The sequence below is a fragment of the Grampus griseus genome (genome assembly GCF_964374135.1).
Source record: "Grampus griseus genome assembly, chromosome: 11".
Lineage (NCBI taxonomy): Eukaryota > Metazoa > Chordata > Mammalia > Artiodactyla > Delphinidae > Grampus > Grampus griseus.
Window position 1 is genome coordinate 11,186,487 of NC_139005.1, and position 20,978 is coordinate 11,207,464.

General features: G+C 43.3%; 1 protein-coding gene across 1 annotated transcript in view; it reads right to left on the reverse strand.

Moving 5' to 3' along the window:
- Positions 1-676: 676 nt before the first annotated feature.
- GUCY2C (guanylate cyclase 2C) overlaps positions 677-20,978 on the reverse strand; it is a gene marked incomplete at its 5' end in the record, with an annotated part of 69,502 nt that continues 49,200 nt past the window's right edge. Inside the window, 7 exons of the mRNA XM_082666757.1 lie at positions 677-1,215; positions 2,314-2,390; positions 3,964-4,058; positions 6,298-6,396; positions 10,077-10,251; positions 14,081-14,273; positions 18,457-18,615. Of these exons, the coding sequence (XP_082522883.1) occupies positions 1,041-1,215; positions 2,314-2,390; positions 3,964-4,058; positions 6,298-6,396; positions 10,077-10,251; positions 14,081-14,273; positions 18,457-18,615 (973 nt within the window). The 3' untranslated portion in view covers positions 677-1,040. The remainder of the gene's footprint in view (positions 1,216-2,313; positions 2,391-3,963; positions 4,059-6,297; positions 6,397-10,076; positions 10,252-14,080; positions 14,274-18,456; positions 18,616-20,978) is intronic.

Sequence of the window (20,978 nt, forward strand, 5' to 3'; positions counted from 1 at the left end):
CGCCACCAGGGAAGCCCTATTACCTTTTGATTGTCTGCTTTTCCAGGTGATGGAGAAGACATAACCTGTTTCTTAATCTCTGGGGTGGCTTTTGTGGCAGAGGCCTGGGGAGGCATGATGTGGTTAGAGCAGTTGTTTTAGTGGTTTAGAGCCAGGGTGTTACATGCTTGTTCTTGCCCTTGCTGATACTAGTCTACTCAACCTGACTTTTGTCCTTTCCCCAGAGATTTCAAGCAGACGAGTCATGCTGGAGTGCCATTAGAAGGGGCAAGAGATTGCTGCTGGATGTGAAAGGGGGTTTGAAGAGTTTGAAGTAATGTGTCTTTACAGGTAAACAGGATTTGAATTTAGCCCAGCTCCTATGGTAGAGGCCTAGACACAAAATTACCACATGCACACAGGTAATGATAAACATCAAGGTTCGTATCCCTGAGCAATGATGCTATTTGCCCTCCTTCAGTGCAGGGGATTTAAGTCAGTTTTTCAGTGAGTGCAAGGCGATGGATGGTGCATTCCAGGAAAAATGGGTGGAAAAGATGGAAACACATCCACAGACCCAGGAAACACTTAACTTTTATTCCTACCTCATATACTGCATATTTTCTGCAAAAATTATGAGTTAAATATAATTTAATGGAGACAAAGTACTTAAAATATAATTGCGACAATTAAAAAAAGAATCCTATCACGAATACAGAAGGAAAAAGAGCCAGTAAACAAAACAAAAATAGGCGAAATAAGAACAAAATCTCCTCAACTTCGAGATGGTACATTCATTCCTCTTCTTTCCCAGGTCGAAGCTCCCTGGGGTAACTGTTGAGATTGGGCCCCAGAGTAAAAGGTAATTATCGCACTGAGGGCACAGCACACATTTGATTCACAGAAGCAAGTCTATGTTCCAGACAGGGCAGCCGAGGCTGAAGAGGTTGCATCTAAGTCTTCTTCCGTTCCACTGAGGTGTCAGGGAAATGGAAGCTTCAGGACACCTGCCCAAGTGCAGCTGGGCTTAGTTTGCCCGAGCCATGAGACTTCACTGAGGTTTAAAAATGGGTGCTCTCCTTGTCTGTCGTGTTCAGCTGCAAGTATTCCAGGGTGCCCTTCTTGTAGCTGGCTACCCGGGTTGGTTTTCTGTTCCTTATCCCTGAGGCCTGTCTTTTCTGTAAAGAGCTGGCGATCATGTCTACAAACTCGGCTTGCAATCGCTGTTGGCTTTCCCTGGAGAGAGAGTGCGGAGGGAAAACGGATCTTCTCAGCAATTCATACAGACTATCCCTCAGCTCCAGAACCGCCAGTTCCATTCACTGAATACTTGTTGAACACCTGTTCTGGGCTGAACACAGGAAGTCCAGACAACACAAAATGATCCTTGCCTTCCCTTGATGAGCTTAAAGATCTGTCATCCCTGCTCTGTGTAGTTGTAGGAAAAGCAGAATATATTTCGAGCAGGAAATTATTGATATATTTCAATTTCAAAGTGCAACAACATGCTGCGGAATTCGGAGGCACGGTTAGGTTTACACATACCTCTGCAGGGAGGGGAAAGGAAGCCAGGAGGGTGCTAGGCCCCTGCCACCACGAAACTCTGAAAACACATTGGTCCCACACCTTCCTAGGAGTGTGGCTTGTCTGGGGAGGGCTCACAACAGGTGGAGGGTTTCAAGAGTTTAGAAGGGACCTGGGGTGCTCTTAATAAGGGGCCAGGTCCCCCGTGACCCAGGGACGATCTGGGTTGACTTGGCATCTCTACGGTCTTCCCCATGTGTCTGGGTCCTGCGTCTAGGAGTCTGCAAAACGGGGTTTCTCCACCACAGCAAAAGCCATTCCAACGGCCACAGTGACTGATCGCAGTGGCCAAGGTGCAACCGGAAGACCATTCGAGTCACCTTTAGGGGAACCTGAAACCGGTTACTTGGACCTGAAACCTGTCTTCCTCATCTCACGGGGAACACATGCTCCATGTGAAGACCCAGACCCGCAGTCCTGGAGCTGGGGGCGTTCCTGTTTCATCGGGTGACGGCAGAGCACTGCAGGCACGGGAGGCGATGCAGTACAGTGTGCTCCACTGCTCTACTTTTGTCACGACCAGAGGGGCAGGGAGGGAGCCCTAAACTGTCCTCTGGTCTCCTGAGCAGACCTGAAACCCTCTAGCAGTCAGAGAAGGGAGGTTTCCAAGCTTTTTCATGTGTGTAGTCTCTCACCTTGTATTCATTGCATCACTGCCACTGGCAAAGCACTCGACCGCACGTAGCACAACTTACAAAGCCAAGACCTCCCCTCCCCCACCCCTCCCCATCACAGCCGCAGGCAGCTTACGCGGTCGGAGGGGTTGGCAGGTTGTACTCCTGGTCCTTCCCCCCGGTCAGCCAGTAGGTGGTCTCAGTTCCTCTTCCCTAGAGAGAAAAGAAAGGTGTGTACCATGGAGACCAAGACAGTCGGCTCTAGCCCACCGTTCTGACAAGTATCTGTTTCCAAGACATTTCACCTCTGAGTTTCTCATCAGTGCCCATATTTTAGGACAGCACCTGTTCCTGATATGATTTGCATTATCTGTACACCGATCTTTATGTCTAAGTGCCTGTTAAAAAATAAGTCTCTCATCCACCAGACGTGCTTTTTCAAAGTAGAATTTTCTTTTTTCCCAAAAGATATTTCAAAATATCACCACAGCAACAGCACAAGAGCTCTAAACGAAGAAGGAAGAACATTCATCTGCAATCCTGCTACGCCAACGAATCCAACTGGTTTCTGTTGTCTACGTTTTATTCCGGCCCTTTTTGTCCCAAAACTTTGCCACGAAACTTGTGCCACAGTTTCCCCACATTAAGTGTGTAAATTATCAACGCGTGTGCATCGTAATAAACATTCACTAAGTACCACTGGCTGGGCCCATCTGGAGGCTATAAAATAAAGGGAAACACAGGCAATTCTGGTTTTGCTAGAGCTTGTATTTGAAAAGGAGACTGGATGTTTATATTTTTAAAAATCACTCATTCAAAACAATTGTGGTTTGGGGCTCTGTTTGGACTGTAATAATCCTTAGACCACTTCTGTTTTGGGGGGAACACCCTGCAGAAAATGTATTTACGGAGAATTAAAAAAGCAAGTGTGATGTTTGGACACAACTACCTGAAAGGAGGCTCTCCCAGTTGTCACAGAGTAGAGGCCAGCGGCCCTATGACTAGTAGAGGCAGGTGGTCTTGGCCGATCATTGGCTTCAGACCGACTGTGAGTGCGGTTGCTTTCAACTAGCAGCCGGTGGGCCACCTGGAGACGCGCGGAGGCTCTCGAGGGCTGCTGTTCTAAACGTGCGGGGCAGCGTGGCACATCTGAAACGGGGATTCCTCCGTCTCCCTGCGCATCACAGTCACATAGAGTGCGTGTTTCAAGCACAGATTTCTGATCTACACCCAAGGAGGGTCTGACTCCGCAGGCCTGCGGGGGGAGTCCAGGCATCCGCATTGTAACAAGTGCCCGGACGATGCTGAGGCAGAACGTGGAGCCACACCTTGAGGTTCACTGGTCCAGAACCTCAGAAAAGTACAGCAAGAAAGGTGGCCTTAGAGAGTAGCAGCGTCTTGCAGTAAAAGCGAGGACATAAGTGGGGAGAGGGGGGCTTTGACTAAAGTAGTCCTGCAATAGACTTAGCTCTTGGGAGTGGAGGGGGAACTGGGGACAAACCCGGATACAGGTGAAAGAAATGGTGGCAGCATTTTATAACGTAGTGGCCATAGTTCAAAACATCAGGAGGGGTCTTTGGAGTAAAGGGATGTTCTGAGTTTATAGTCTTCGGTGGTAGCTTCTCCTACAGGGGAGGGTGGGTGATCATTGCGGGGAGAGCAGGAAAGCGCCCTTCGTTCTCATGCTCATCAATATACTGATCATTGGATGTCCAGTCTCAAAGGAGGCATCCCCCAGGTGCTGGTGAGAGCTTTCCTCCGGGTGCTGTCTCCGCGGACTCCTTACCTTTAAGTACGTCTCTCCCCTCACTTCATACAGGAACTGGCACTCCGTTCTCTTCAGGATGGATATCGTGGAGCCGCTCACATGAATCCTCAAGGCTGGAAATGCGGAGCAGATCAATGAAAATCTCACCCGTTTTGAGAGCTATTATGTGGCACCATTGGTTTCCCCTTGAGCCAGAATATTTATTACAGGGGCTCTTGGCAGCTTAGATACTGCAGTAAAAATACTAAAAAATATCATCAGTGAGGTAAGAACTATTATCGCACACGGGAAGAGAGAGGGTCCTGAGGGAGGGGGCTCCTTAGGCTGGCCCCGTAAATTCTCATCCCAGCTCAGAGTGGGAGCCCCTGGGCCTGGCTTTGGATTTAGCCTGTGGTGCTGAGCTTAAAAGGTGGAATTTGCTCTGGTGTCTCCATATAGACATTCCAATAAGTAGCTAAAGTGTTGGCGGCAAGGTGAAGATTCTGGAGAGAGTTATAGAGCCTTGATTTTCTCGCATTTTACTCTTCCCGGGTAACGGTTATCCTTCTAACAAACAAGTGGTGAGGGCAATCTCGTTCACTGATTGATTACTATATAACACCTTCCCACTCTGGGTGCCACAGACAGTAACAACAGTAAGAATAATGAAAACCCCGTATTGCCTGCCTACCATGTACCAGAGGGCTGCTCAATGCTTAAAACACATCACTTCAACTCCTTCCAGAAACACTTCCAGCAAGGTTGGAATCCCATCCTCAATTTGTATCTTCAACTTTCTGATGCCTAGAAAGATGAGGTAACTTCCTCCCAAGCTTACACAGACAGTGACTTGTATAGTTATGATTTTAACCCGTCTGTTTGGCCCCAACCTTATTATTTCCTTTACACTGTGATTTTCTAGTTCAAACCAGTATCAGGTTGTCAGTAGACTGCCAAAATACCATACTACCACCAGTGTTTTGTAAGCCCGCACACACATTACCAATGCTTTCTTTCTCTCTTGTATATATTTCTAATATTATCATAGTCATAGGTATTTATTGAGCATTTACTAGCTGTAACACACACTGCCTCTACCTTGCCAGAAAAACGCAATATAAGTTTTTGCATATAACAAATACTTATCATTTTCTTTATTAAAACCAATTCCAAGGAAAACCAAATAAAAGAGGAATAGGAAAGTGAACCAGGGTATATACTCTGTATCTAACTCACTGAATTTCTATTCAGTTTAAGAGAAATCCTGCGTGCAGGAACGAAGACCTGACGTAGCCAAAAATAAAAAAAAAAAAAAAAGTAAACCTAAAAAAAAATTTAGCCCTGGAATGCATACCATGTCTTTCGTTTTTCCTTATTAAAGGCTCAGTCCAGCACTTTGTAAGGCTATGTACATCAGGCAAAGTTCAGTGTGCATAGGAGCTTGACATCAGCTGCCTCAATTTATAGCTGTGGTAGTTTGTTCACAGGGGTGTCAAATTTGAAGTCTGTAGGAAACAGATCTGGGGCCCGACGACAGATTAGTCTGTAGGACTGTCTGACTGTAACATCAGCAACACCAGTAATATCTCCAATTTCTTTTTGGGTCCTTTTCTCAGCTGATGCCTGTGAGGCCATGTAAATGGCGGCTGCTGCCACAGATATCAGGCTCCTTCCAGGAACCAAGTCCAACGCCACAGCTTTACGGGCTATATGTGTAACTACCATCGTACTTTAAATGTCCTAGGAACTCCTTCCTGTCTGCAGGCAATATAGAGACAAGCAGAAGCTATGGCATCATTAGCCCTTCCCTTCAGGCTCTTCTGTTCATACCCTTGGCCTGAATAGATTCCTGTTAAACGGAATTTCTGTTTAACTTACATGGATCTATGCTAAATTTCATGGCTATTCCAGGTAGAGCATGCCTGAATGCATTGCAAATGAACCCAAATTAATGATAACAGTCTAAAACTGAGTCAAAAAGGAAGAATAAAACAGTTATCAGTAGGGCTTCCCTGGTGGCACAGTGGTTGAGAGTCCACCTGCCGATGCAGGGGACGCGGGTTCGTGCCCCGGTCCGGGAAGATCCCACATGCCGCGGAGCGGCTGGGCCCGTGAGCCATGGAGCCTGTGCTCCGCAACAGGAGAGGCCACAGCAGTAAGAGGGCCGCGTACCGCAAAAAAAAAAAAAAAAAAAAAAAAGTTATCAGTAAACGGCAATTTGTAGCAAGGACTGGATTGACCCAGGCTCACGGCCAGTCAGTGTGAAGAGTCATTCTTCATCTCACTGGCACTTATTCTGCATTTTATCCTACAATTCCCCTCTGCTGGAAGACAGAATCTCTGTCCTCTAAAAAAAGCAGTCTCCCTTCTTACGGAGGCCAGTGGATTCCATCCGCGAGGCTGTGTTGACTGTATCTCCGAACAGGCAATAACGGGGCATCTTGATGCCCACAACTCCGGCAGCACAGGGACCTGAGAGGGACAGAAAACAAGAGGTGGAGGCAACAGAAGTCACACAGTGGAGTGGGGGGGGGGGGCAGGCCTCTTCTCAGCGTCACGATGCGCGATACCTCATTTCATGGAGAAGCGGTTCAAGGTGGGAAATGCGACCTGTGACTTTTGCTTTAAGTCAATGTATTCACTGGGGGAGCACCATTATTCAAATCACGCTTTCAGAAAGTATTTTGCTCTAGGACAGAGAAGCTCATTGGCAACAAACAAGGCATCCAGAGATCCAGGCTGAAAGGTGTAAAGTGCTCCTTGAGATTATATATATATATGTGTGTGTGTGTGTATATATATATATATATATATATATATATATATATGTATATATATGTGTATATATGTATGTATATGTATGTGTATATATGCATATATATGTATATATATACACACACATATATATAAAGATTTATTTATTTATTTATTTTATTTATTTTCGGCCACACTGGGTCTTAGTTGTGGCACACGGGATCTTTTGTCGCAGCGCGCGCACTTCTCTCTAGTTATGGCATGTGGGTTTTCTCTCTCTAGTTGTGGCGTATGGGCTCCAGAGCGCCTGGGCTCTGTAGTTTGCAGCACGCGGGCTCTCTAGTTGAGGTGCGTGAGCTCAGCAGGCTTAGCTGCTCCGCAGCATGTGGGATCTTAGTTCCCTGACCAGGGATCGAATCCGCGTCCCCTGCATTGTTAAGGTGGATTCTTTACCACTGGATCACCAGGGAAGTCCCCCTCTTTAATATATTAAATAGAAGCCTCTCAGGAAGGATGAAGACAATCCCACTGCTTGCTTCCTCTTCCAGCCACACAGCCCGGAGCTCTGAACTGCTGGAGGGCACAGTACACTCAAAGGCTCAGTGGCCCAAGTTTGTTTTATTTTATTTTTATTTAAGTCAGAGTAGCCTTTTTGGCATTGGTGGCCTGATGATGGAAGACCCAGAAGACAAGGACTTGGCATCTTCTTCCCTGAGCATTTCATGCACCATGTGAATACAGAATGGGGAGCCTGTCGCACAAGGATACTCCAAAAGGAAGAATAAAAGCCAAGGCAAGGCGATGCACGGTGGCATATCAGGTAGGAAAGAAGGGTTTGCTCATGCAAGCATTTGTGTGGAATGATGGAATGCAAGGAGTTAAAATTTTCGAAGTTAAAGATTAACTCAGAAACTGCAAAATCGGGTTTTGGATAGAGGTAACTATTGATTTTATGGTTGGCTGATTGGGTTTTGACCTCTATGAGTTTCTTGATAGATTCGTCCTACAAATATTCTGTGTTTATGAACACTGAAAAAATTGAACATTGAGTTGTTCATTGTTTATGAACACTGAAAAAATAAAAATACTGAACCCTCCCCTGTTAGGTTCAATGCAAAAAACAAAACCAACCACATAGAAATAAAAAACAAGCAAAAACAGCAGCAGCTACTTGATTAGAAGCTCTCTGAGCTTCCCAGAATCTAAAATATGACACAAATGAACTTATCTACGAAACAGATACAGACTCACAGACATAGAGAACAACCTGTGGTTGCCAAGGGGGAGGGGGGATGAGGGGAGGGACAGACTGGGAGTTTGGGATTAACAGATGCAAACTAGTATATGTATGTATAAATGAATCACTTTGCTGTACACCAGAAACTAATACATTGTAAATCAACTATACTTCAATAAAATAAATTAAAAAAAAAAAAAGATCTCTGAGCTTCCCAAGGCTGTGCCTTGACTAGTCACTTCAAAAATGGAATGATAAAACTGGGAAGGGCCTGGAGGTGGAAAATGCCTGCAGATGTTATGTTTTGTCTTCAACTATCAATATTTAACTGCAACCTTTTAATTTCTTAGGGATAAACCCGTCTCGGTATATGTGTCTACTATTTACTCTCATTCCAGCCCAATGTGACAGTGCCTGAGCCCTGGCAGTCACTCAGGCATTGAGTAGGTCACAGAGGAAAAGAGAGGGGACCAGGACCCAGAGCTCCATTCTCTCTCCCTGGTTCCATCAGTTCTGTTGCTGTCCCTTCCTCCAGGCCCGACAATTTGTGATGGGTCAGGGAGATGCCGAACAGTTCCCTTATGTGTATATGTAAACATCTACGACAATTTGGTTGTGACATGACTGGGGAAGGCCACAGCTATGTTCCTGGCTGTCAAAGATGTGGCAGCAGTTTTTAACTTCTAGATACTGTCACTCTGAGACTCTCACTGATTCATTACTCAACCAAATATTTACTGTCTGACTCTGTGCTAGGCACGGTGGATACAGGATGACTTTTGCAAATGCAGTTGTCTGGCCCTCACCACAAAGCCTGGAGTGACCTCTTGGGTTTTCTCTACCCTGTGTCTTCTGTGAGGCTTGGAGGGCAGAAAAAGGGGCAATGACAAGAAATTATAGGGAGATGTGATTTACTTTAACACAAGGAAAGACTGTCTAACAATTACAACTATTTGATAAAGGAGTGAGCTGACTTTGGAAATACTGAGTTTTCAGGGAGTCCTGGGATTATTTGTTCTAAACGTGGTTATATTATTATTTATCTTGGAAAGTATAATTTATGCCCTGTAAAAGATTAATCTAGATGACTTCTGAGTTCCTCTACCACTATATTTTTCTGTAATACCATAAGTCCCTACATAGGAACGAGCTCTGTTCCGAGAGCGTGTTAAGTCTAATTTGTTTGTAAGTCCAACAAAGTTAGCCTAGGTAACCAACTCACACAATTGGCTATATAGTACTGTACTGTAATAGGTTTATAATACTTTTCACACAAATAATACATAAAAAACAAACACAAAAAATAAAGAACACATTTTTAATCTTACAGTACAGTACCTTGAAAAGCACAGTAGTAGCAGCGACGTCATCGCTGCTTTTACGCTCACTTCTGGACATCCTGGGCTCGAAATAAAGATACTGTACTACTGTACTCTAAACAGTACTGTACAGTAAAGTACACAAAAGCACAACCACTTGTAGAGGATGCACGCATGTGACAACATACGCCAGACACGTGAACTAACTTACATGACTGGACACGCGAACGCATGTTTGCATCTTTAAAAGTTCGCAACTTGAAGGTTCGTATGTAGGGGACTTGCTGTATTCGTAACTCATCTTCTCAAATCTCTACATTCAAGGTTGGATAAGGTTCATGGTCTTTAAAGTGATCCATGTACTTTCTGTACCACTGAGGGGTTGGGGGAACATAAACGCCCTTTTATTGTAGGGATCTGAACAGATATGTTTTCCCCCTGTAGATAACATAATCCATTTAAGATACTGTAATATTTCAGTGGGAAAAAAATACACAGAAGTTGGGGGTGGGGGAGAGGGAGGGAATGGGGAAGAGATAAATGACATAGTAAATAGGGCAGCTTGAATAGGAAGTCCGGAGCTTGGTATTTTAGTTCGTGGTTGGTGGGTGTTTATCGTTCCATGAATGCTGTCACGGCTGTCGTTTCCTAGAACTCTCCAGAGACTAATTATAGGTCTAATTATGTCAGGATGTGTAACGGGACTTCGTATTTGGCAGGAGGATTCAAGAGTAAACCTCATGTGAAAACTGATCACGTCTGAAGATCCTTTAACCTTTCTGATTTAGTCGGTGCACACAGGTACATACGGTTCTCGATTGCTACAATGCTCAACTACATACCAGAGTGAATTCCAATGCGGATCCATATTGGGAGGCCGGGAAGATGCTCTAGCTCAAAGGTCCCCATGAAGCTGAGGATGTCCAAAGCCATCTTGGCGATGTCAATTGCATGTCGGTTGCCATTTCTCTTAGGCAAACCACTAGCCACCATGTAGGCATCACCAATGGTTTCCACCTGTGGAAGTAGTTTCTCATTAGTGAATCTGCCCCTTCTAATGGCACAAGAAATCAAACAGAAGCAGTTAGTCACATAAAAAATTGGCTTCCCTGGTGGCGCAGTGGTTAGGAGTCCACCTGCCAATGCAGGGGACTCGGGTTCGTGCCCCGGTCCGGGAAGATCCCACATGCCACGGAGCGGCTGGGCCCGTGAGCCGTGGCCGCTGAGCCTGCGCGTCTGGAGCCTGTGCTCCGCAACGGGAGAGGCCACAACAGTGAGGGGCCCGTGTAGCAAAAAAAAAAAAAAAATTTTCGAGAACTCAGTATGAGCATGGCCCTGTATGCTTTTTCTGGGACTAGTTCAAGACCAGTTCTATGCTAATTTCTTCAGGGTTTTTATAGCCTAGTGAAATAGTTGATAAAACAACTATAAAGGATTTTTTAAAAAATATATTTTAAATTAATTTTTGGCTGTGTTGGGTCTTCGTGGCTGCGCACGGGCTTTCTCTAGTTGTGGCAAGCAGGGGCTACTCTTCATTGCGGTGCACAAGACTCTCATTGCGGTGGCTTCTCTTGTTGCGGAGCACGGGCTCTAGGCGCACGGGCTGCAGTAGTTGTGGTGCACGGGCTTAGTTGCTCCGCAGCATGTGGGATCTTCCTGGATCAGGGCTTGAACACATGTCGCCTGCATTGGCAGGCGGATTCTTAACCACTGCACCACCAGGGAAGTCCCCGCTATAAAGGATTTTAACCATATGAAAGTACTTTATAATAATATGAATCATCCAGATGTGATGACAATTATATCAATGTTGAAATAATCTGAATGGTTTTATATAATTTTAGGAACACCTCTAAATACCAGAAAAGTCATCTTTGGCTCTTATCATTTTTTATAAACTATTTGACAAAAAATAATTATAAAACTCAAAATGGATTAAAGACCTAAATGTAAAGTCAGACACTATAAAACTCTTAGGGAAAACACAGGCAGAACACTCTATGACATAAATCACAGCAAGATCCTTTCTGACCCACCTCCTAGAGAAATGGAAATAAAAGCAAAAATAAACAAATGGGACCTAATGAAACCTAAAGGCTTTTGCACAGCAAAGGAAACCATAAACAAGATGAAAAGACAACCCTCAGAATGGGAGAAAATATTTGCAAACGAAGCAACTGACAAAGGATTAATCTCCAAAATATACAAGCAGCTCAGTATCAAAAAAAAAACAGCCCAATACAAAAATGGGCAGAAGACCTAAATAGACATTTCTCCAGAGAAGATATACAGGTTGCCAACAAACACATGAAAGGATGCTCAACATCACTAATCATTAGAGAAATGCAAGTCAAAACTACAATGAGATATCATCTCACACCAGTCAGAATGGCCATCATCAAAAAATCTAGAAACAATAAATGCTGGAGAGGGTGTGGAGAAAAGGGAACCCTCTTACACTGTTGGTGGGAATGTAAATTGATACAGCCACTGTGGAGAACAGTATGGAGGTTCCTTAAAAAACTAAAAATAGAACTACCATACGACCCAGCAATCCCACTACTGGGCACATACCCTGAGAAAACCATAATTCAAAATGAGTCATGTACCACAATGTTCACTGCAGCACTATTTACAATAGCCAGGACATGGAAGTAACCTAAGTGTCCATCGACAGATGAATGGATAAAGATGTGGCACATATATACGATGGAATATTACTCAGCCATAAAAAGAAACGAAATTGAGTTGTTTGTAGTGAGGTGGATGGACCTAGAGTCTGTCATACAGAGTGAAGTAAGTCAGAAAGAGAAAAACAAATACCGTATGCTAACACATATATATGGAATCTAAAAAAAAAAAAAAAAAAAAAGGTTCTGATGAACCTAGGGGCAAGACAGGAATAAAGACACACATGTAGAGAATGGACCTGAGGGCACCGGGAGGGGTAAGGGTAAGCTGGGACGAAGTGAGAGAGTGGCATGGACATATATACACTACCAAATGTAAAACAGATAGCTAGTGGGAAGCAGCCGCATAGCACGGGGAGATCAGCTCGGTGCTTTGTGACCACCTAGAGGGGTGGGAGGGAGACGCAAGAGGGAGGGGATATGGGGATATATGTATATGCATAGCTGATTCACTTTGTTATATAGCAGAAACTAACACAACATTGTAAAGCAATTATACTCCAATAAAGATGTTAAAAAAAATAAATAATAATAATTATAGGTTTCTCTAATATATAATACACTTTCTTGTACTATGATGATTCCAATCACTTTTCTTGTAATAGGCAGTAGACCTATTTATTCTTTGATAAGTGTTCTCCCTTTTAATATTATTTTCATAATCATATACATTGTTCACGTGTGTTGGTTAGTTAACTTCATTTTGCTGAGTATCTCTAAAATGCATAATCGGGCTTCCCTGGTGGCGCAGTGGTTGAGAGTCCGCCTGCCGATGCAGGGGACACGGGTTCGTGCCCTGGTCTGGGAGGATCCCACATGCCGCGGAGCGGCTGGGCCCGTGAGCCATCGCCACTGAGCCTGCGCGTCCGGAGCCTGTGCTCCGCAACGGGAGAGGCCACAGCAGTGAGAGGCCCACCTACCACAAAAAAGGAAAAAAAAAAAAATGCATAATCATTTTCTATTCAACGGGAACTCTTGTTAGCATGGCTTTCTGATCTACATAGGGTGAGGACTGGGCTAAGATAAATCCTAAAAGGAAGTCCTTCCTGTGGGTAAAACCATCATAACAGACTGTTACATGAATGACCCCTAAACTTAAGCATACAGAGTTTTAGTCATATTGTTTATCTCAGTAATCTTCAAAATAATCCATTGAGTTAGGTATTATTGTGCCATTTTACTGATAGGTAGATTGAGACTTGCTGAAATTAAATACTATATTTTATGAGGTCATGCAATGAGGTGGGGCAACCTGGGATTTGAATAAAGAGCTCTAATTCTGAAGTTACTTGTTCCACATGCTCTGCTGCTTTTCCAACATGAAAATGTGGGAATGCAATTCTCCTTTACTCTTCCGATTCAGACATTATCAGCCCGGAACTGGCCGGCACCCTGGTCAGGCAACAGATCCAGCTCTGTTCTTTACTCTTCTTCGAACGATGCTTGCTACTTCAGCAACAATGACAAAAGATTCCAATTCTCCTGAGAATAACTCTGGTACCTTCTCTCCTTCATTCATAATCAGCCTAAACACTGCCCATTTTGTGAAGATGACTGAAGAGTAAACCATTTTCCCTAAATTTAACACCCCAAATTCATTCCTGCTGGACTGTATGTTGTGTCTTTCATATTGGTCCTTAAAGTCACAAGGTCATTTCGACTTACGACCCTTCTTATTCTTCCACTTCCCTTCACTTTTAGCTCAGATTCAACCACTAATTCATTAAATCTTAAATTACAAAGGACAAGACCTGAGTAGAGTTGGCCTCTGTATCCACAGGTTCCGCACTGTGGATTCAATGAACCATGAATCAAAAATATTTAAACAAAATTCCAGAAAGTTCCAAAACGTAAAACTTGAATTTGCCACACTCCAGCAACTATTTATATAGCATCTACATTGTATTAGGTATTATAAGTAATCTAGAGATGATTTAAAGTACATGGGGATGTACATAGGTCATATGCAAATATGCCATTTTATACAAGGGACTTGAGCATCTGGGGATTTGGGGATCCATGGGGGTCCTGGAACCAATCCTGGGGCAGAGGGGCTAGTGGGTAGTGACGGAGGACTGTAATAACAGAATCAACCAATTCTGGTTCTGCTGACCTGGGGCTGAACCATCATTCAGCCTATTAGGTGAAGTGGTTACCTTGTACACGTCGTGGTGATCGAGAATGCGGTCAAAATTCTTATAGATGTCATTGAGCATGTCCACCACTTCCATGGGGGTGCTATACTTGCAGATGGTGGTGAACCCCACAATGTCACTGAAGTAGATTGTAACTTCCTCGTATAGTTCAGGCTCCACGATGCCTTTCTCCTTCAGAGACTTGACCACCAGCCTAGATGAGGAAGCGAAAAACAAGGCCTTCAACTTCAGCAAATTTCTTCTTCCCCTACAGAAATCTTTGAGGCTGTACTAATTGTCCACCAGGAATTCTAAAATTGGGGATTTCCAGTGAATTGTGTGGCTAGGAAGCAAAGACAGTTGGCATGAACCGAATGTATGGATATACTACACACACACATAACACATGTATTTGACCTCAGATGAATAGGAGGTTCAGTATTAATACTTGATTATAACACTAATATACATGTACACGTAACTGTAATACCTACACAATCCTAATACTTGCTCACTTTTTACCTCTCTATTGATAGCTTCTTCTAGATAGCGCTCTACATCCAGAAGCCGAGAAGGAGAGTGTGTCATTGATGTAAGAGCTTGACTCACGATAGCTATCAGATCTGACTTTCTCATCAGTAAATAGTTTTACTTCCCTGGCATATTTAACACGGCCTTGTTTAATATCACTATGAAGAAATAATGTATTTAAAATGAATTCTGATATATTCTGAACCCGGATTTATTTGAAACATTTTGGAGCAGAATTGGGTCCTTTAAAAAGCAACATCAGTTACCACGTAAACAAGTTAAAATTCTGCTAAAACTGCACAAGTCGAATAGAAGCAACTTAGACTATCTCTGTTGAACAGACATAAAGGGCAGTATATTAGGCTCAGAATTAAGAGAGAAGAACCACAAGAAGAGATGCCACGCTTCCTTTATGTGCCAAGTTGCCTTTTCATTGAGTAAATGGGGTGGAGGGGTGCTGACATGAGGCTGCGTGTTCCCTGTCTGCCTTTGGGATCACTTGGTAAAGGACCAGAGTACGGACCACCTGCAAGCTGGGAGGTACGACAGAGGTCATAAAATCCCTTACTTTTCCAGATGAGAAAGCTGAGGCTTAAAAAGAAAGTATGGGCAGTTCCCTGGCGGCCCAGTGGTTAGGACTCCATGCTTTCACTGTCCAGAGCCTGGGTTCAATCCCTGGTCGGGGAACTGAGATCCCACAAGCTGCACGGTGCAGCCAGAAAAACCCAACCAAATAAAAAGTATGACTTGCACAAGGTCCCAGAGCCACTGAGGGCAGAGCCAGTGCTGGAACTCAGTAACTTCCACCCTTCACATTCCTGCACAACCCAGGCCTCGGATCCTCGGGGTGATGGGGAAGATTTGGAGGTGTGCTGGCTGCAGTAAAGGAAGAAGGTCTGGCACTTTCCTGGAAAACAGACAGCCAACCAACCACCAGCATTCCCAAAACTCATTTAGAAAACCTTCAGAGCATCAAGGGAGGTCCTTGCAGTGGGTACGATGATGAAATCTGGAAACTTGAAAACCGTCCCCGCCGTGTGGCTGGTCAGATTCGCAGGGGCACGTCTGGGGCGGCGGTTCTTTACGTGCCCCGTGGAAGGGTGCAGATTATTTGGAGGCTACACAGACTAATGATAAGATTGGATACTTCGCCATCTTTGCCCTTCATTTTACTGCTTATAGCTGAAAAGTCATACGAGCTTAGAAAATAGTATGTTACCTGAGAGAGAAACTAATGTTGGTGGATAAATGAAGGAACGGCTATGACTTAACCTGGTGAACTTTGATAACAGGTTTTTGCTGACACAGTATACAGAGTCTTAGAAGTGCTTCCCACAGGTAGGTAGTTTTTTCCATAGGTAGAAAAAACTTCTATTTTAACCTGTTTCAAACCCCCCAGGAGTACGTGAAATAAGTGTCTAGCTCCTACCTGCAACTTATTCACAATTTTGCTGTAATATTTATTTTGGATTCGTCTAGGTGTCATGCATGTATATTTTAGTTTTCTTTTGCAAATATAAAGAACTTGTATATAAATGATCAAAGTGACTTGCCCTGCAGTCACTGTGTATTGCAGCCCTTGCCCTACAGTCTTTGGTGATCCAACAGGAACATCTCCCGTCTAGTGGTCAACATGGCACACTGAACCAAGGGTAGGAAAAAAATCCACGGTGCTGAGCCAGCTGTTTCAAATCGTGAGTGTCATTATTGGTTAAAACCATCAGTGATAAAAAGCTGGGAAGGCAGCTAAATCATCAGGATGTTGTTTTTGTCACAACTCAGCATGAAAGGCCAGGCAAGGACTGATGCATTACATAAAGAACATTCGCAGAGCACTAACAGAAACTCCATCTCTAAAGTGAATAATAAGGGCTCCAGCCTATGCCCAGGGTACCAATGCCAGGCTGAGGGCACATGGGTTCTGCATTAGGCTTTCTTCAGGGCCAGATGGCTGAACAGGGCATGTGTGTAACTCCTACCTCCTCATTCAGGCTTGTAGAACAGAAACTATTTCTTTATTTAGAAAACAACTCATACGAGCTCAAAATCATTCCTTTATTAATGTAGAGCTGATATGCTCAATGAGCATGGGTTCAAAATAAAATAATAATTAATGCAAGTAATATATAAAAGTCGTAACTACTATGCATAGTAATAACAACCATGGACGTCACAGACACTGTGCTAAGTACCCTACATTGTGCACATTATTTTAGAGGATTCTTTGAGCCAGCCTATGACGGGAAACAGGCTTGCAGTGTTTAGGTAACTTGTCCAAGGCTGCAGATCACAAGTAGGTGGTGGAACCATGATTTGAAGTCAGGCCTAGCTGACCTCAGTTTCCATGATTTCACCCAATGCGACACTGCCTCGCTTATCCTTAATCTAAGAGGACAGTTTATCATTCATTGAGCAGAGAAAATCACCTCTCATTTGTGACAGTTGTGGGTCCCTTGGTCCAACCTATTTCCCAGCTGTTCACATTTTAATTTCTTGCTTATCTTAACATTTCTTAGTTATTACCTGAGGACCAACACTTATAAAACGTTAAACTGGGATTTCAACCTTAATTTCTTTCTCTTCTGTCATGGTTGTAATATTGTTTCACAAAATAGAGGTCAGCCCGTAGATGCCTGTGTGATGAGACACCTGGGGAGAGTGGAACCATACTTTCTCCACTAAAGATGCTCCCACTTCTTGTAATTTGGCCTCTACTTTGAGGCAAACAGAAGAAAGCAAAGAAACTAACACTTAGTGCCTGAAAATGCCTTAAAGCTTACAGATTCTGTAGGAAAACTTTAATTTCCATTTTTGGACTGGGGAGAGACAGTGACTGGCCTAAGGTCCCAGACTTAGCAGAAGTGGCCAAGAGGTGCTGGAACCCAGGTCACCTTAACTCTACCGTCCATGCTCCTTCCATGGTACCACACAGCCACTGGAAAACAGCCTCTTTCTTCTAGCTATTCAGACAGTGCAAACCAGGGCAAGGCTTAGCAAGGTACATGAATTTTTTAAAAAAAATATTTTCTCATATTTTATTGTGCAATATAAACTTGACTAAAATGCACTAAGTAACAACATGTTATATTTAAATCAGCACTAAATTAAAATGTTTGGTGGGAAATAGCATAATTTATTTTAATACACTCCAACTCAGTCTGAAGGTGAGCAGTGTACTTCTGAAGGTTTAGAGATTCTACCTATAGCTTATTATTGAAACAGACAAATTTTTTGGTCTCTTTCTTCACCTTTGATTTTTAAAAATTCTTCTTCTTGGGCTTCCCTGGTGGCGCAGTGGTTGAGAATCCGCCTGCCGATGCAGGGGACACGGGTTTGTGCCCCGGTCCGGGAAGATCCCACATGCCGTGGAGCGGCTGGGCCCGTGAGCCATGGCCGCTGAGGCTGCGTGTCCGGAAGGGGCCACAACAGTGAGAGTTCCGTGTAAAAAAAAAAAAACAAAACAAACAAACAAAAAAATTCTTCTTTCTTAGTTCACAGTGTCATAGAAGTGTAAAATAAGACTGATAGAAACCACTCTAAAACATATGGCTTTATATACATAAAAAATTCAATAATGTTGTCACAACGCCTAATACAGTATGATTCTTATTTATTTACTAGCATCCAGAATAAATACATGTTCTGTACATATTAAATTGTTCAAGTGTACCTAGAGCAGTGCCTGGAAAAGTGGGGATACGTGCATTTTTAAACACAACGATCTGTTGAAGAATATGCGAAAGGGACCAATCCTATATAAATACGGAGAAGACCAATGCTAGACAAATACGCTTTGGCTTTCAGCCTTAAGGGCTGAGCATGTCTGCGGAGGCTGGAAGATCACGTCCGCGGGAGGACTTCCTTACCTTGGGAGCAACATGAAATTAAGCCTGTCAGCCCTGTCCCTCTCTGCCTTGTACAGCTGTGTCCTTTCTTCCACCAGATGTTCCAGGTTTCGGGAATACAGCTGCAGACGTCGGATCAAGGTATCCATATAAGTTTCATTTTTTTGGTCATGGAAAAGGCTGTAGGTAGTGATAGATGAAGAGGTCTCCATATTATCAAGAAAACATGAACATCCATTAAAACAATGGGCAAATATCATAGACAGGTAATTAAACTAAGAAAGGATAAAAATGACCAACAAATGGAGCAAAAATTTTTAACCTGAGGAAGGATCAAAGAAATCACATTTTTTTTTTTTTTTTAGAAATAACATTTTAAAGAAAGAAAAACAAATGTGAGCACAATGGTAATCAATGTAGGTAAGACGGAAGAAAAAGATACATTACAGCCTTTCTGGAGGGAAATCTGGTAAAATGTGTCATAAGCTTTAAGAATGCTCGTGCCGATCGGCCCATCAACCCTACTTCTAAGAATTATCCGAAGGAAACAATCAGGCATGTGCTGAAAGTTAACTACAAAGAAAGCCACGGTATTCTTCACAAGCAAACATTTAAAAGTAACCTAAATGTGTAACAAAAAGTGATTGAAATATGAAACGATGGAATATGAATGTATCATTAAACACAAATTAGAATCGTGGTACACACAAAGATGCTACCTCTATATTAATAAGTGAAAAAAGCCAGTTTATAAAACAGCAAAAATTATCGTCCCATTTTTAATTTTTGAAAACTGGTGGCCATCTATTAAAAACTAGGTGATGTTTTTACTTTCTTGTTTGCTTATTCATATTTTCTAAAATTTTAATAAGGAGCAACTTGCAATAAAGGGGAACATAAGAAAAGGACCAAGAAAAGTAAAGCTGAGCCTTATATAGTATCTCCTCAGACAGAGTCAGGGTCCTAGAGCAAAAGCCCTAACTCTGCCGTATTTTGTTAGATCAAGACAACTTAGATGAGATGGCAGCTTCTCGTGACCCTGTGACACGCCTAGGTGCAGAGCCCAGTCGGGAGGCACACTGAGTCCCACACAGCTGTTGTGAAGGGATGAATAGATCATACCATTTCATTATCACAACAACAATTACAAGTTGCCATTTCTGTACTCAAAAAGATGGACTACATCATAATCCCCTTGGTGTGGGGCGGGATGTTTGTTAAAAATTGAGTACTTTTCTATCACAGACCTATCACAGACCTATATGACTGGAAACTGCTAGGTTTGGGATTAAGAGAAGTATTTAACAAGGTCCCTAGGAGATTCTTACCGGAAACCATTATGGAGTCTAGTTGGGTAGAAAGAGTGAGGGAGCAGGTGTAAGGGATGGATTATCTTATTTCATGATGAATTGATTCAATTAAAACAGTTTCCTCAACCTTGGCTGTGTATTTTAATCACTTGAGGAGCTTATTTAAACTCCTGATGCCAGCCTGCACCCAGATCAATTACACCAGACTCTCTAGGGTAGGATTCTGGCACCAGTAGTTTAAAAATCTCCCCAGGTGATTTCAGTGTGCGGCCAAGTTGAGAACCACCATATTAAAGGCTAAATATCAGGGGCCTAGTTTTATCTTCACAAGCTTACATTTCATCTGTCACACATACAATCTCATCTGCTCTTAGTAACAGGTCTGGGAAGGAATGAAAATAATAAATCATTTATTATTTCCTGCTCCTTTTCCACATATGACGGTTTAGATCAAACAATCAATGGTCCCACTTTCATTGTCTTCACTCTACCCCACCTCGGTCCTGGGCTTTATTAAATTAGCTTCACTAAGTATCTGTGTCTTTGACTTGATGAGAACTACAGAAGGAGCTGGAAGGAACTGCAGAAATCATCTTTTTTCATTCCAATTTTACCAGCAACAAAATTGATACCCAGTTCGGGTGTTTTGCCCAATGTCCCACAACGAGCTATTATTAGATCCTAGCCTAGAAACTAGATCTCCTAACTCTCACCTCAGAGCTATTTTTCTCACCCTGCACCCTAACCGAAAACACGGGGAATCTGAAGTTCAGGCTTACTGGATAACCGTATGTTACTTTGTTTGATCCTGAATTATAATCCGATTCATGGCTCAAGTGCTTAAGGCCGAAGTTGCTGATCTTAAGATTTTAAAACTGTAAGAAACTTTTTTTTTTTTTTGCGGTACGCGGCCTCTCACTGTTGTGGCCTCTCCCGTTGCGGAGCACAGGCTCCGGACGCACAGGCTCAGCGGCCATGGCTCACAGGCCTAGCTGCTCCGCGGCATGTGGGATCTTCCCGGACCGGGGCACGAACCTGTGTCCCCTGCATCGGCAGGCGGACTCTCAACCACTGCGCCACCAGGGAAGCCCTGTAAGAAACTTTTTGATCTTCAGAATTATCCAGGGTTTTGTGCAGATTTGTACTAGACTTCTAAATCCTAATTACCTGCAGAAGGGTCAGGGAACTATATTTTTAACAGATCAGTCAGAATTTATTTTCGAATCAGGCAAG